The sequence below is a fragment of the Oncorhynchus clarkii genome, chromosome 12, assembly GCF_045791955.1.
Source record: "Oncorhynchus clarkii lewisi isolate Uvic-CL-2024 chromosome 12, UVic_Ocla_1.0, whole genome shotgun sequence".
Taxonomy (NCBI): domain Eukaryota; kingdom Metazoa; phylum Chordata; class Actinopteri; order Salmoniformes; family Salmonidae; genus Oncorhynchus; species Oncorhynchus clarkii.
Genome location: NC_092158.1, coordinates 59,732,927 through 59,750,921, shown reverse-complemented (window position 1 = coordinate 59,750,921; position 17,995 = coordinate 59,732,927). Strand labels below are relative to the sequence as shown.

General features: G+C 43.3%; 1 protein-coding gene across 1 annotated transcript in view; it reads right to left on the bottom strand.

Moving 5' to 3' along the window:
- Positions 1 to 620: 620 nt before the first annotated feature.
- LOC139422492 (probable phospholipid-transporting ATPase IA) overlaps positions 621 to 17,995 on the bottom strand; it is a 186,676-nt gene continuing 169,301 nt past the window's right edge. Inside the window, 4 exon segments of the mRNA XM_071173654.1 lie at positions 621 to 1,618; positions 3,632 to 3,634; positions 6,044 to 6,132; positions 7,734 to 7,826. Of these exon segments, the coding sequence (XP_071029755.1) occupies positions 1,539 to 1,618; positions 3,632 to 3,634; positions 6,044 to 6,132; positions 7,734 to 7,826 (265 nt within the window). The 3' untranslated portion in view covers positions 621 to 1,538.

Genomic DNA, 17,995 nt, shown 5'->3' with positions numbered 1-17,995 from the left:
TCGTCTTTCAGATACTGTCTTCTAGATGGTCCTGTACTGGTACTGGTACTGGTACTGCTCTAAATCTATTTAGAACGCAAAGAAAATACCTCACAGATTGAATTGTTTTTGAAGTTATATTGACAGTAATCCAAGGACTCTTGAATGAATACTCTAGCAAGGGTACACCTAGTCAGGAAAATATGTATTTCATGAACTAACGACTAAAGAGAAACCATCTAGGTTGGTTTTGTGACAATAACAGAGACAAATTATTGAGACAAATTATTGTAATTATAACGAAAAGGATATTCTACCACACGGCCCCACAGTAAACCTCAGATCACCAGTCACCAGGGAGTACAACGTCACCATAATGACGACATTTCTTTGTTTGTCACGCATGGAAGGGAACTATGTTTTCCGTCTCCCCCTGCCTTTTCCTGTTTATAGGTTCTCATTGCTCTGCAGGTCCTGTTTGCTACCACACACATGATGATTTGATGGGGAAAACAACTAGCTGCCTCCTCTCATTGTGGACGTTTACAAAGTCCGAAATGAGGGATGGCACCTTATTCCCTACATAGTGCCCTACTTCCGACCATAGTAGTACACTGTATACAGGGTGCCGTTTGAGTAGCTCATCTTGCCAATCGAGGGGTAGAGCACTGTTCTAAACTCGCTAGCTAGGATATCTTACGTATTCTATCGGGGAAAAAGTCTAGTTAGGCACCATTGTGATTGTTACAGCTGAGTAATGTGTGGAATGCAATTACTTGTTTAAAGCAATCAACCTGCTGTACAACATTTTTGGAAATTGGACTAAGTTGCAGGACTCTATCATTAAAAAGACAAGGCAATTTAGGCACGATAACTACATACTTCTTAAATAAAAAATAAACATTTTGAAGACAAAAAGAAACATGGATGGCTGAAGGCATGAACAAATGTAAGGCCCTATTATACAGTAGATCATTATTTTACAAAGCGCAAAAGAACAACAAAACAACAAAATGTCTGTTCTGAAGTGGTCAATTATTAATATGCTTGGTGGATATTTTTTAAATCTACATTTACATTTTTATTTTATTTTATCAAAAACGAATCTGTATTATTCTGTCACCAATTGGAGTACACATACCTAAAAATGTTGACAGTTTTTGACAAAATGATAGATTGTTTTGGCTCAATGCTCATATTTTCTCTATTAATATGAAAGGAGGAGACATTAAGTTGGTTATACTTCAACACATTTAACTGAGCAGGAACAGTAAGGAATTTCAAACCACAGACTGTTAAAATTGCAAGCACAGTGCTTATGTCTGCTGGACACACAACTACAGCACAGTGAATACTTTTTGAATGCTTTTTTGTTTCTAGTTATTTTCCATTTTTGATGTACAAGACATCCCTCTGTCATGTCCAAATTCCCGAGAGGCTCGGGCTAGAGTTATCCAGAGGCTGCCCCCTTCAGATTCAAATCGCTGTCGGAAAACGACTGTGAATCGTGATAGGCTGTCCTGGCCGAGAGCGGCGTGGTTTCACCATTCGTTGGTCCGCTATTTGGTGGTGTCGTACGCCCGGATGACCTCAGACTGGGAGACCACTCTGTTCTCGTCTTGAGAGAAGGCGTATCCGTCTGCACGCAGGACAGATGAACAGTGAGAAACGATGGAAACGATGACACGTTCAAATTCTAACCATGATTAGAAAGAAACTAACTTAATTGAAAGTAAAACATTTCAAAACAAAAACTCGTAAAAATGATTTTAACTAAATAAAAATAAATTAAATAATGACTTTCAAAATAAACCAAGAATCAACATAAGTTTCAATTGAATTAAAACAATATTATTGAAAAATAACAACATGCTCCCTAAGAAGCTTGACCAGTGCTACGCGAGGGAGGGTCATGTTACCTGACACCTACCATCTTGACACGTTCAAATTCTAACCACGATTAGAAAGAAACTAACTTAATTTAAAATAAAACATTTCAAAACAAAAACTCGTAAAAATGATTTTAACTAAATAAAAATAAATTAAAGAATGACTTTCAAAATAAACCAAGAATCAACATAAGTTTCAATTGAATTAAAACAATATTATTGAAAAATAACAACATGCTCCCTAAGAAGCTTGACCAGTGCTACGCGAGGGAGGGTCATGTTACCTGACACCTACCACCTACCATTAGCTCTACAGCCACTAACTTCAACTATGGGAGTTCCTATCGCAACTTTAACCTTTGACCCCCTAGCTCACCTTTAAGTCTCAAATTACTTCGTCACTACCTGCAGGCCAGCAGATGAGTTCAGAAGGCCCAGTGAGAGGAGTGCATTGTGGGAAAAATATCGCACACGTTTATTGAATCGTTTTCGCTCTAACCACCCCTCACACAGGGCACAGCACACAGGGAAGGAGAGGTCAAATCAAATCAAATTTTATTTGTTACATACACATGGTTAGCAGATGTTAATGCGAGTGTAGCGAAATGCTTGTGCTTCAAGTTCCGACAATGCAGTAATAACCAACAAGTAATCTAACTAACAATTCCAAAACTACTGTCTTGTACACAGTGTAAGGGGATAAAGAATATGTACATAAGGATATATGAATGAGTGATGGTACAGAGCAGCATAGGCAAGATACAGTAGATGGTATCGAGTACAGTATATACATATGAGATGAGTATGTAAACAAAGTGGCATAGTTAAAGTGGCTAGTGATACATGTATTACATAAGGATACAGTCGATGATATAGAGTACAGTATATACGTATGCATATGAGATGAATAATGTAGGGTAAGTAACATTATATAAGGTAGCATTGTTTAAAGTGGCTAGTGATATATTTACATCATTTCCCATCAATTCCCATTATTAAAGTGGCTGGAGTTGAGTCAGTGTCAGTGTGTTGGCAGCAGCCACTCAATGTTAGTGGTGGCTGTTTAACAGTCTGATGGCCTTGAGATAGAAGCTGTTTTTCAGTCTCTCGGTCCCAGCTTTGATGCACCTGTAATGACCTCGCCTTCTGGATGATAGCGGGGTGAACAGGCAGTAGCTCGGGTGGTTGATGTCCTTGATGATCTTTATGGCCTTCCTGTGACATCGGGTGGTGTAGGTGTCCTGGAGGGCAGGTAGTTTGCCCCCGGTGATGCGTTGTGCAGACCTCACTACCCTCTGGAGAGCCTTACGGTTGAGGGCGGAGCAGTTGCCGTACCAGGCGGTGATACAGCCCGCCAGGATGCTCTCGATTGTGCATCTGTAGAAGTTTGTGAGTGCTTTTGGTGACAAGCCAAATTTCTTCAGCCTCCTGAGGTTGAAGAGGCGCTGCTGCGCCTTCTTCACAATGCTGTCTGTGTGAGTGGACCAATTCAGTTTGTCTGTGATGTGTATGCCAAGGAACTTAAAACTTGCTACCCTCTCCACTACTGTTCCATCGATGTGGATAGGGGGGTGTTCCCTCTGGTGTTTCCTGAAGTCCACAATCATCTCCTTAGTTTTGTTGACGTTGAGTGTGAGGTTATTTTCCTGACACCACACTCCGAGGGCCCTCACCTACTCCCTGTAGGCCGTCTCGTCGTTGTTGGTAATCACTGTTGTGTCGTCCGCAAACTTGATGATTGAGTTGGAGACGTGCGTGGCCACGCAGTCGTGGGTGAACAGGGAGTACAGGCGAGGGCTCAGAACGCACCCTTGTGGGGCCCCAGTGTTGAGGATCAGCGGGGAGGAGATGTTGTTGCCTACCCTCACCAACTGGGGGCGGCCCGTCAGGAAGTCCAGTACCCAGTTGCACAGGGCGGGGTCGAGACCCAGGGTCTCGAGCTTGATGACGAGCTTGGAGGGTACTATGGTGTTGAATGCCGAGCTGTAGTCAATGAACAGCATTCTCACGTAGGTATTCCTCTTGTCCAGATGGGTTAGGGCAGTGTGCAGTGTGGTTGAGATTGCATCGTCTGTGGACCTATTTGGGCGGTAAGCAAATTGGAGTGGGTCTAGGGTGTCAGGTAGGGTGGAGGTGATATGGTCCTTGACTAGTCTTTCAAAGCACTTCATGATGACGGAAGTGAGTGCTACAGGGCGGAAGTCGTTTAGCTCAGTTACCTTAGCTTTCTTGGGAACAGGAACAATGGTGGCCCTCTTGAAGCATGTGGGAACAGCAGACTGGGATAGGGATTGATTGAATATGTCCGTAAACACACCGGCCAGCTGGTCTGCGCATGCTCTGAGGGCGCGGCTGGGGATGCCGTCTGGGCCTGCAGCCTTGCGAGGGTTAACACGTTTAAATGTCTTACTCACCTCGGCTGCAGTGAAGGAGAGACCGCATGTTTTCGTTGCAGGCCGTGTCAGTGGCACTGTATTGTCCTCAAAGCGGGCAAAAAAGTTATTTAGTCTGCCTGGGAGCAGGACATCCTGGTCCGTGACTGGGCTGGATTTCTTCCTGTAGTCCGTGATTGACTGTAGACCCTGCCACATGCCTCTTGTGTCTGAGCCGTTGAATTGAGATTCTATGTTGTCTCTGTACTGACGGTTAGCTTGTTTGATAGCCTTGCGGAGGAAATAGCTGCACTGTTTGTATTCGGTCATGTTACCAGACACCTTGCCCTGATTAAAAGCAGTGGTTCGCGCTTTCAGTTTCACGCGAATGCTGCCATCAATCCACGGTTTCTGGTTAGGGAATGTTTTAATCGTTGCTATGGGAACGACATCTTCAACGCACGTTCTAATGAACTCGCACACCGAATCAGCGTATTCGTCAATGTTGTTGTCTGACGCAATACGAAACATGTCCCAGTCCACGTGATGGAAGCAGTCTTGGAGTGTGGAGTCAGCTTGGTCGGACCAGCGTTGGACAGACCTCAGCGTGGGAGCCTCTTGTTTTAGTTTCTGTCTGTAGGCAGGGATCAACAAAATGGAGTCGTGGTCAGCTTTTCCGAAAGGGGGGCGGGGCAGGGCCTTATATGCGTCGCGGAAGTTAGAGTAACAATGATCCAAGGTCTTTCCACCCCTGGTTGCGCAATCGATATGCTGATAAAATTTAGGGAGTCTGGGTACATAGAGGGCTTTTCACAGTATTGAGCCGAACCGAACCAAACCAAGCTGTACTGAGATGGCCTGGTTACACATCCATCATAATTGCTGAAAGCCTGCTGTAAAGGACAATGTGTTCCGGGTCAGCGCGATACTGTGAAAAGGGCATAGGTGGGGTTTCTAATAGGGATCGAGGGTATGGTTTCTCTACAGGTAAGGAGGCAAAAATAAAAGGGATCACACAAAACCGATCCCATCCCCACCTACGAGACAAAAAAAAAAAAAGGTCAGCAAAAATAACATAAATAAATCAAATCCAACAAACCAAATTAAACCCATTCCATCTGTATTGTCTTAAAGCTTCTATCTCGACCACTAGGCATACGAAATTTGTACTAGATGGGACGAGACTGTCCATTAAGGTGCATCCCCAATAGTACCCTATTCCATATATAGTGCACTTTTTTTGACCAGAGCCCTATGGGCCCTTTTCAAAAGTAGTGCACTATAAAAGGAAAAAGGTGCTATTTGGGACACACATAGTGTTAGGGGGGTTGTACTAACAGGCGGAGGAACACCAACAGGGAACAGTGGGGCACTTTTGTGTTACTTAATGGGGTTAACGACAGGATTATGTATGTGGATTTCCTGCATCTGGCTAACGTGGAACATGCATATCGAATTCTAAAGAGTGTTGGGATCAGCAGAGTATTAGCACATCCCCAATGCTGAGGCAGCATCCCAAATGCTGAGGCAGCATCCCAAATGGCACCCTATTCCCTATGCAGTGCACTACTTTGGAACAGGGCCCATAGGGCTCTGGTCAAAAGTAGTGTACTATATAGGGAATAGGGTGCCATTTAAGACACAGGAACTATAGTCAATACAAAATGCCTGTCTTGGGTCTTTGGACCAGTGCAGAGAGAAAATGTTTCTCTCTCTCTCTCTAAGAAAACAACATGAGGGCTTGCCTCCAGGTCAGTGTGTGAGGCATGTGCGTGTGTGCTATTAATAGTGTGTGTGACTTATGTAGGTTCTGCTGCATGGAGTCTGATCTGTACAGACTCACGGTGCTCTTCTTGAAGACGTTCTTCAGGAGCTGTGCCCTCTCCGTCAGACTGCAAAGAGACACACTCACACGAGAGAGAGAGAGAGGGTGTAATCGCCACACAGAGCCCTTCAGTTAGACTTAACCACCCATACATCAAGCCCTATCGCGCCCAGTACTCCACAGGACAAGAGAAGAGAGACTGCACTTCCTGCTGAGGAGAGGAGAGGCCATGTAAGGGAGAGGAGGAAGGGGAGGATTCTGTGTTTGTTTGTGTGTGCTTGTAGTACCATCCTCGTGGGTACCAGAAATCCCCAAAGTCCCCACAAGGATAGTAAAACAAGGAAAATGATCCCTTCTCCCCACACCCCCAGAGGACAAAGGCTATTTTAAGATTAGGGGTTAAGGTTAAGGTAAGGTTTAGGGGTTAGGAAAAACATGATTTTGAATGGAAATAAATGTTAGGTCCCCAGAAGCATAGTAAAACATGTGTGTGTGTGTGTGTGTGTGTGTGTGTGTGTGTGTGTGTGTGTGTGTGTGTGTGAAAAAGAGAGCGAGGTAGAAAGAGAGAGAGATGGCATGTGTGGTTTGCGCGCATGTATGTATGTGTGTTTATATAGTTGTGTGTGCATGTGAGAAAGGAACTGAGTGTATGCGTCTTCAGCTCCAGGGTTCCAAGCCTGCTGGGCCCTGGACTGTGGCCAATGGGGGAAGACTTTCAGCCGGCAGGAGATTTCACACTGATCTGATCCATGCTAATGAACTCCACGGGCCTTCGATGGGGTCCGGCCCCGGCTTACTGATACGAGCCCATTTCCATACATAGGGCACTACTTTTGACCAGGGCCCTGGTCAAAAGTAGTGCACAATATAGGGAATAGGGTGCCATTTGGGACAACCCCCATCTCCGGGAGCTCAGCTCAAGATGCATGTCTTGAATATACTGAAGGTGCTACAGTACAGTACAGTACAGCCTCTCGCCACACACTTTCAGAGGGAAAGAATAATGTTCCAAGCAAAATAATATATGGCAAATAGAAATCCAAGAAGGGCAGTTTTATTGCTTCTTTAATCTGCACAACAGTTGTCTGCTGTGCTAACATAATTGCAAAAGAGTTTTCTAATGATCAACTAGCCTTTTAAAATGATAAACTTGGATTAGCTAACACAACGTGCCATTGGTTGCTGAAAACGGGCCTCTGTACGCCAAAATCAGCCATTTCGGTGCAGGGTGAACTGTACTGTATGTGTACAGTAGGCAGCCAGTAATTATGCCAAGATACTAACAATAGGGAAGCCAGGATAAATATTTGTGAATCCTCAAGGAGCAAATATAAGTTATACACTGTATACGTTTAGAAGTTATAAACTGTATGACACTGTAAATCATGTGTTGTACCTGCTGTGTAAGAAGAAATACAAAGAGTATTCAGGAATGTAGGATATTAAGAAAAGTAATTCAGATATCCTAGAGTTATGAGGCATTGTGAAGAATAAAACACAGCATGAGTCCTAAATAACACCATATTTCCTATTTAATGCAGTACTTTTGACCAAGACCAATAGGGCTCTGGTCAGAAGTAGTGTACTATATAGGGAAAGGGGTGCCATTTGGGACACACACCTAGGAAAAGAAGGAAGGTGAGAAAAGTGTCTGAGATGGTACAGTACCTCGTCCCGTGCACCACGGCTCCGGGGTCCTTGGACAAGGCTTCCAGCTCCTTTACCTCATCCACCAGGGTCTTAAAGAACACCTTCTTCAGACTGTTGGTCAAAAGGAGCAGATGTCACCAACAGGCATTCACAACCACAACTGAATACAACACTATTTAATATTATTATACAGTATTATTATATGTCTATGTACCCAACATCCCAAATCACTCCATGAGGCTTTTCCTAAACCTTCTGCATAAGACTGGCAAAGTAAAGTAGATGCCAAGTACAGTGCAATCGTAAAGTATTCAGAGCCCTTCACTTTTTCAAAATTGTGTTAAGTTACAGCCTATTCCAAAATGGATTAAATTATTTTTCCCCCTTATCAATCTACAGTCGTGGCCAAAAGTTTTGAGAATGACAATTATTAATTTCCACAAAGTTTGCCGCTTCAGTGTTTTTAGATAATTTTGTCAGATGTTACTATGGAATACTGAAGGCAAAATTGTGAGTGAGCCCACTCCCTTGGCTGAGAAGTAACCCCACACATGAATGGTCTCAGGATGCTTTACTGTTGGCATGACACAGGACTGATGGTAGCGCTCACCTTGTCTTCTCCGGACAAGCTTTTTTCCGGATGCCCCAAATAATCGGAAAGGGGATTTTTACCTCAGTCCTCAGCAGTCCAATCCCTTTACCTTTTGCAGAATATCAGTCTGTCCCTGATGTTTTTCCTGGAGAGAAGTGGCTTCTTTGCTGCCCTTCTTGACACCAGGTCATCCAACAAAAGTATTCTTCTCACTGTGCGTGCAGATCCAGTCACACCTGCCTGCTGCCATTCCTGAGCAAGCTCTGTACTGGTGGTGCCCCGATCCCGTGGCTGAATCAACTTTAGGAGACGGTCCTGGCGCTTGCTGGACTTTCTTGGGTGCCCTGAAGCCTTCTTCACAACAATTGAACCGCTCTCTTTGAAGTTCTTGATTATCCGATAAATGGTTGATTTAGGTGCAATCTTACTGGCAGCAATATCCTTGCCTGTGAAGCCCTTTTTGTGCAAAGAAATGATGACGGCATGTTTCCTTGCAGGTAACCATGGTTGACAGAGGAAGAACAATGATTCCAAGCACCACCCTCCTTTTGAAGCTTCCAGTCTGTTATTCGAACTCAATCAGCATCACAGAGTGATCTCCAGTCTTGTCCTCGTCAACACTCACACCTGTGTTAACGAGAGAATCCCTGACATGATGTCAGCTGGTCTTTTTGTGGCAGGGCTGAAATTTGGAAATATTGGCTCAAATATTTGCTAAAAATGTAAAAAAAAAACATGAGGGTCTGAATACTTAATTAAGGATCGGCGTTCCGATTTACCACCAGTAAATCATGTAGCGCGTTATGTCAGGATCGCAGATTTTAGAGAAACAACAAATCTCAGGAAACATATAAGTGTCTATTGTAGACTGAAAGCTTAAATTCTTGTTAATATAACTGCACTGTCCAATTTACAGTAGCTATTACTGTGAAAAAATGTCATGCTGTTGTTTGAGGGGAGCTCCTAACAACAAAACACTTTTTTTCAATGCGATAGGTTTGATAAATTCACCTCTCAAGGTGAAATGTCTATTTACTTTCTGAAATCCTGCTGAAATCCTGATTTATCATCCAAAGGTCCCAGAGATGACATGAAGTGTCGTTTTGTTAGATAAAATAATTTTTCATATCCTAAAAAGGTCCATATAGCATGCACGATCGATTTTGTATTTCCACTCGTTCAATTTGCAAAGAAAGGAATCTGTGAAAATCTCACCCTAAACATTGTTTCAACGAGTCAAATCAAATTCGTGTCTATTCCTCATAGATCCTAGAAGGTAAGACTTCACTATTTCATTAGGGGTGTAGAATATCCTATAGGACACCAATACTTGGAAAGCTAAATCAAAGTCCAAGTATAGAGATTTGACGATATTCTTGCAGAAAAATTGAATATGAATGCGATTGTCTCCTTCACAATTTGCCCAAATGTACCTTCACACTAAAAGTCTTGTAGTTCACTCATACGTCAAGTTATCCATCAGAAACGTTGCACAAACACTGCTTCCATCTTGTGGACACTATTGGAATTACAACCAGATTGATGGCTAGAATTATGACCTTTCTCTTGCATTTCAAAGATGGTGGTATAAAAATACTGGTTGGTTTTTTCTTTGTATTTTCTTCTACCAGATCTATTGCGTTATATTCTCCTACATTCAATTCACAATTTCCACAAACTTCAAAGTGTTCCCTTTCAAATGGTACCAAGAATATGCATATCCTTGCTTCAGGGTCTGAGCTACAGGCAGCTAGATTTGGGTATGTCATTTAGGCGAAAATTGAATAAAAGTGGGGTATCCCTTTAAGTAAATAAGGTATTTCTGTTAGATAAAATAAAAAAAAATGAGCAAACATTTCTAAAAACCTGTTTTCGCTTTGTCATAATAGGGTATTGTGTGTAGATTGCTGAGAATTGTTATTTATTAAATCAATTTTAGAATAAGGCTGGGGGTCTGAATACTTTACCAAAGGCACTGTATATAAAAATCCTATTCGCTTAATTTGCCAGTTGTCTGTAACAAATTGTATCTGCTGTGAGTTGAATTCCTTTGTCTTTCCCAGGACTATGAGGCTGATTAAGAGATCCCTATACTTATTTCAATGAATGATTTAAATCTGAGTTGTACACACTTATCTATACTTTGAATCGGTCAGTAAATCAAATAACTATAAATATTACAAACGTAAGAATTTGTTATGAATCAAACACTATAAATGTTACACCACAGATATCCTATAAATTCTCATAAATATAAATTGCTTGTATATGTACCTTAATATTATAAATGTTTTTTCTCCACTGAGTATACAAAACATTGCTCTTTCCCTGTCATAGACTAACCAGGTGAAAGCTATGATCCCTTATTGAACTGGCTAAATACACTTCAATCAGTGTAGATGAAGGGGAGAAGACAGGTTAAAGAAGGATTTTTAAACCTTGAGACAATTGAAACATGGATTGGGTATGTGTGCCATTCAGAGGGTGAATGGGCAAGACAAAATATTTAAGTGCCTTTGAACAGGGTATGGTAGTAGGTGCCAGGCGCACCGGTTTGGGTCAAGAACTGCAGATCTTGCAGGTTTTTCATCAGACAGTTCCCTGTCTGTATCAAGAATGGTCCACCACCTAAAGGACATCCAGCCAATTCGAAACAACTGTGGGAAGCATTGGAGTCAACATGCGCCAGCATCCCTGCGGAACGCTTTCAACACCTTGTAGAGAACATGCCCGACGAATTGGGGTGCAACTCAATATTAGGAAGGTGTTCCTAATGTTTGGTATACTCAGTGTATAGTTGAAGTCGGAAGATTATATACATCTTAGCCCAATACATTTAAACTTAGCTCTTCACAATTCCTGACATTTAATCCAAGTACAAATTCCCTGTCTTAGGTCAGTTAGGATCACTACTTTATTTTAAGAATGTGAAATGTCAGAATAATAGTAGAGATAATGATTTACTTCAGCTTTAATTTCTTTCATCATATTCCCAGTGGGTCAGAAGTTTACATACACTCAATTAGTATTTGGTAGCATTGCCTTTAAATTGTTTAACTTGGGTCAAACGTTTTGGGTAGCCTTCCACAAGCTTCCCACAATTAGTTGGGTGAATTTTAGCCCATTCCTCCTTGCCTCCTTGCTCGCATACGCTTTTTCAGTTCTGCCCACAAATATTCTACAGGATTGAGGTCAGGGCTTTGTGATGGCACACTCCAATACCTTGACTTTGTTGTCCTTAAACCATTTTGCCACATCTTTGGAAGTATGCTTGGGGTCATTGTCCATTTGGAAGACCTATTTGCGACCAAGCTTAACTTCTTGGATATAGGGGGCGCTATTTTAATTTTTGGATGAAAAACGTTCCCGTTTTAAACAAGATATTTTGTCACAAAAGATGCTCGACTATGCATATAATTGACAGCTTTGGAAAGAAAACACTCTGACGTTTGCAAAACTGCAAATATATTGTCTGTGAGTGCCACAGAACTGATGTTACAGGCGAAACCCAGATAAAAATCCAATCAGGAAGTGCCGCATTTTTTGAAACCGCCTCATGCCAATGACTCCTTATATGGCTGTGAATGGGCCACGAATGAGTTTAGGCTTTCTGTCGCTTCCCCAAGGTGTCGACAGCATTGTGACGTATTTGTAGGCATATCATTGGAAGATTGACCATAAGAGACTACATCTACCAGGTGGTCGCTTGGTGTCCTCCGTTACAATTATTGCGTAATCTCCAGCTGCAGTATTTTTCCGTTTGCTTCTGATGAGAAACCAACTGTCACGACTGATATATTATTGAATAGATATGTGAAAAACACCTTGAGGATTGATTCTAAACAACGTTTGCCATGTTTCTGTCGATATTATGGAGCTAATTTGGAAAAAAGTTTGGCGTTGTACGGACTGCATTTTCGGGTCTTTTTCTTAGCCAAACGTGATGAACAAAACGGAGCTATTTTGCCAACACAAATACTATTTTTGGAAAAAATGAACATTTGCTATCTAACTGAGAGTCTCGTCATTGAAATCATTCGAAGTTCTTCAAAGGTAAATTATTTTATTTGAATGCTTTTCTTGTTTTTGTGAAACTGTTGCCTACTGAATGCTAGGCTTAATGCTATGCTAGGCTATCAATACTCTTACACAAATGCTTGTGTAGCTTTGGGTGAAAAGCATATTTTGAAAATCTGAGATGACAGTGTTGTCAACAAAAGGCTAAGCTTGTGTTTCAATTTATATATTTAATTTAATCTGCGATTTTCATGAATAGGAAACGTTGCGTTATGGTAATGCACTTGAGGCTATGATTACGCTCCCGGATACGGGATTGCTCGTCGCTAACTTCCTGACTGATGTCTTGAGATGTTGCTTCAATATATCCACATAATTGTCATGCCTCATGATGCCATCTATTTTCTGAAGTGCACCAGTCCCTCCTGCAGCAAAGCACCCCCACAACATGATGCTGTTTCATCAGATCAAAGGACATTTCTCCAAAATGTATGATCTTTGTCCCCATGTACAGTTGCAAACTGTAGTCTGGCTTTTTTTGGCAGTTTTGAAGCAGTGGCTTCTTCCTTGCTGAGTTGCCTTTCAGGTTATGTCGATATAGGACTGACGATATACTGTGGATATAGATACTTTTGTACCTGTTTTTTTCCAGCATCTTCACAAGGTCCTTTTGCCGTTGTTCTGGGATTGATTTGCACTTTTAGCACCAAAGTACGTTCATCTCTAAGTGACAGAACGCGTCTCCTTCCTGGGCGGTATGACGGCTGCGTGGTCCAATTGACTCAAATGATGTCAATTAACCTATCAGAAGCTTCTAAAGCCATGAAATAATTTTCTGGAATTTTTCAAGCTGTTTAAAGGCACAGTCAATTTAGCCTATGTAAACTGGAATTTTGATACAGTGAATTATAAGTGAAATAATCTATCTACTATTGTTGGAAAAATTACTTGTGTCATGCACAAGGGCAAAAAAAAGTACAGTAGGGCAAAAAAGTATTTAGTCAGCCACCAGGCCTGTAATTTTCATCATCGGTACACTTCAACTAAGACAGACAAAATTAGAAGAAAAAAAATCCAGAAAATCACATTGTAGGATTTTTTAAATGAATTTATTTGCAAATTATGGTGAAAAATAAGTATTTGGTCACCTACAAACAAGCAAGATTTCTGGCTCTCACATACCTGTAACTTCTTCTTTAAGAGGCTCCTCTGTCCTCCACTCGTTACCTGTATTAATGGCCCCTGTTTGAACTTGTTATCAGTATAAAAGACACCTGTCCACAACCTCAAACAGTCACACTCCAAACTCCACTATGGCCAAGACCAAAGAGCTGTCAAAGGACACCAGAAACAAAATTGTAGACCTGCTTCAGGCTGGTAAGACTGAATCTGCAATAGGTAAGCAGCTTGGTTTGAAGAAATCAACTGTGGGAGCAATTATTAGGAAATGGAAGACATACAAGACCACTGATAATCTCCCTCAATCTGGGGCTCCACGCAAGATCTCACCCCGTGGGGTCAAAATTATCACAAGAACGGTGAGCAAAAATCCCAGAACCACACGGGGGGACCTAGTGAATGACCTGCAGAGAGCTGGGACCAAAGTAACAAAGCCTACCATCAGTAACACACTACGGGACACAGGGACTCAAATCCTGCAGTGCCAGACGTGTCCAGGCCCGTCTGAAGTTTGCTAGAGAGCATTTGAATGATCCAGAAGAAGATTGGGAGAATGTCATATGGTCAGATGAAACCAAAATATAACTTTTTGGTAAAAACTCAACTCGTCGTGTTTGGAGGACAAAGAATGCTGAGTTGCATCCAAAGAACACCATGCCTACCGTGAAGCATGGGGGTGGAAACATCATGCTTTGGGGCTGTTTTTCTGCAAAGGGACCAGGACGACTGATCCGTTTAAAGGAAAGAATGAATGGGGCCATGTATCGTGAGATTTTGAGTGAAAACCTCCTTCCATCAGCAAGGGCATTGAAGATGAAACGTGGCTGTGTCTTTCAGCATGACAATGATCCCAAACACACCGCCTGGGCAACGAAGGAGTGGCTTCGTAAGAAGCATTTCAAGGTCCTGGAGTGGCCTAGCCAGTCTCCAGATCTCAACCCCATAGAAAATCTTTGGAGGGAGCTGAAAGTCTGTTGCCCAGCAACAGCCCCAAAACATCCGGACTTCCGGACATCCGGACTTCCGGCGCCGACAGAGATGGCCGCCTCGCTTCGCGTTCCTAGGAAACTATGCAGTTTTTTGTTTTTTTACGTGTTATTTCTTACATTAGTACCCCAGGTCATCTTAGGTTTCATTACATACAGTCGAGAAGAAATCCTGAATATAAGATCAGCATCAACTCACCATCAGTACTACCAAGAATATGTTTTTCGCGACGCGGATCCTGTGTTCTGCCTTACAAACAGGACAACTGAGTGGATTCCATGCAGCGACCCAAAAAAAAAAAACTCAGAAAATGAGGGAAACGAGGCGGTCTTCTGGTCAGACTCCGGAGACGGGCACACCGTGCACCACTCCCTAGCATTCTTCTTGCCAATGTCCAGTCTCTTGACAACAAGGTTGATGAAATCCGAGCAAGGGTAGCATTCCAGAGGGACATCAGAGACTGTAACGTTCTTTGCTTCACGGAAACGTGGCTCACTGGAGAGACTCTATCCGAAGCGGTGCAGCCAACGGGTTTCTCCACACATCGCGCAGACAGAAACAAACATCTTTCTGGTAAGAAGAGGGGCGGGGGCGTATGCCTTATGACTAACGTGACATGGTGTGATGAAAGAAACATACAGGAACTCAAATCCTTCTGTTCACCTGATTTAGAATTCCTCACAATCAAATGTAGACCGCATTATCTACCAAGAGAATTCTCTTCGATTATAATCACAGCCGTATATATCCCCCCCCAAGCAGACACATCGATGGCTCTGAACGAACTTTATTTAACTCTTTGCAAACTGGAAACCATTCATCCGGAGGCTGCATTCATTGTAGCTGGGGATTTTAACAAGGCTAATCTGAAAACAAGACTCCCTAAATTTTATCAGCATATCGATTGCGCAACCAGGGGTGGAAAGACCTTGGATCATTGTTACTCTAACTTCCGCGACGCATATAAGGCCCTGCCCCGCCCCCCTTTCGGAAAAGCTGACCACGACTCCATTTTGTTGATCCCTGCCTACAGACAGAAACTAAAACAAGAGGCTCCCACGCTGAGGTCTGTCCAACGCTGGTCCGACCAAGCTGACTCCACACTCCAAGACTGCTTCCACCACGTGGACTGGGACATGTTTCGTATTGCGTCAGACAACAACATTGACGAATACGCTGATTCGGTGTGTGAGTTCATTAGAATGTGCATTGAAGATGTCGTTCCCATAGCAACGATTAAAACATTCCCTAACCAGAAACCGTGGATTGATGGCAGCATTCGCGTGAAACTGAAAGCGCGAACCACTGCTTTTAATCAGGGCAAGGTGTCTGGTAACATGACCGAATACAAACAGTGCAGCTATTCCCTCCGCAAGGCTATCAAACAAGCTAAGCGTCAGTACAGAGACAAAGTAGAATCTCAATTCAACGGCTCAGACACAAGAGGCATGTGGCAGGGTCTACAGTCAATCACGGACTACAGGAAGAAATCCAGCCCAGTCACGGACCAGGATGTCCTGCTCCCAGGCAGACTAAATAACTTTTTTGCACGCTTTGAGGACAATACAGTGCCACTGACACGGCCTGCAACGAAAACATGCGGTCTCTCCTTCACTGCAGCCGAGGTGAGTAGTAAGACATTTAAACGTGTTAACCCTCGCAAGGCTGCAGGCCCAGACGGCATCCCCAGCCGCGCCCTCAGAGCATGCGCAGACCAGCTGGCCGGTGTGTTTACGGACATATTCAATCAATCCCTATACCAGTCTGCTGTTCCCACATGCTTCAAGAGGGCCACCATTGTTCCTGTTCCCAAGAAAGCTAAGGTAACTGAGCTAAACTACTACCGCCCCGTAGCACTCACTTCCGTCATCATGAAGTGCTTTGAGAGACTAGTCAAGGACCATATCACCTCCACCCTACCTGACACCCTAGACCCACTCCAATTTGCTTACCGCCCAAATAGGTCCACAGACGATGCAATCTCAACCACACTGCACACCGCCCTAACCCATCTGGACAAGAGGAATACCTATGTGAGAATGCTGTTCATTGACTACAGCTCGGCATTCAACACCATAGTACCCTCCAAGCTCGTCATCAAGCTCGAGACCCTGGGTCTCGACCCCGCCCTGTGCAACTGGGTACTGGACTTCCTGACGGGCCGCCCCCAGGTGGTGAGGGTAGGCAACAACATCTCCTCCCCGCTGATCCTCAACACTGGGGCCCCACAAGGGTGCGTTCTGAGCCCTCTCCTGTACTCCCTGTTCACCCACGACTGCGTGGCCACGCACGCCTCCAACTCAATCATCAAGTTTGCGGACGACACAACAGTGGTAGGCTTGATTACCAACAACGACGAGACGGCCTACAGGGAGGAGGTGAGGGCCTTCGGAGTGTGGTGTCAGGAAAATAACCTCACACTCAACGTCAACAAAACTAAGGAGATGATTGTGGACTTCAGGAAACAGCAGAGGGAACACCCCCCTATCCACATTGATGGAACAGTAGTGGAGAGGGTAGCAAGTTTTAAGTTCCTCGGCATACACATCACAGACAAACTGAATTGGTCCACTCACACAGACAGCATTGTGAAGAAGGCGCAGCAGCGCCTCTTCAACCTCAGGAGGCTGAAGAAATTTGGCTTGTCACCAAAAGCACTCACAAACTTCTACAGATGCACAATCGAGAGCATCCTGGCGGGCTGTATCACCGCCTGGTACGGCAACTGCTCCGCCCTCAACCGTAAGGCTCTCCAGAGGGTGGTGAGGTCTGCACAACGCATCACCGGGGGCAAACTACCTGCCCTCCAGGACACCTACACCACCCGATGTCACAGGAAGGCCATAAAGATCATCAAGGACATCAACCACCCGAGCCACTGCCTGTTCACCCCGCTATCATCCAGAAGGCGAGGTCAGTACAGGTGCATCAAAGCTGGGACCGAGAGACTGAAAAACAGCTTCTATCTCAAGGCCATCAGACTGTTAAACAGCCACCACTAACATTGAGTGGATGCTGCCAACACACTGACACTGACTCAACTCCAGCCACTTTAATAATGGGAATTGATGGGAAATATATCACTAGCCACTTTAAACAATGCTACCTTATATAATGTTACTTACCCTACATTATTCATCTCATATGCATACGTATATACTGTACTCTATATCATCGACTGTATCCTTATGTAATACATGTATCACTAGCCACTTTAAACTATGCCACTTTGTTTACATACTCATCTCATTTGTACATACTGTACTCGATACCATCTACTGTATCTTGCCTATGCTGCTCTGTACCATCACTCATTCATATATCCTTATGTACATATTCTTTATCCCCTTACACTGTGTACAAGACAGTAGTTTTGGAATTGTTAGTTAGATTACTTGTTGGTTATTACTGCATTGTCGGAACTAGAAGCACAAGCATTTCGCTACACTCGCATTAACATCTGCTAACCATGTGTATGTGACAAACACAATTTGATTTGATTTGA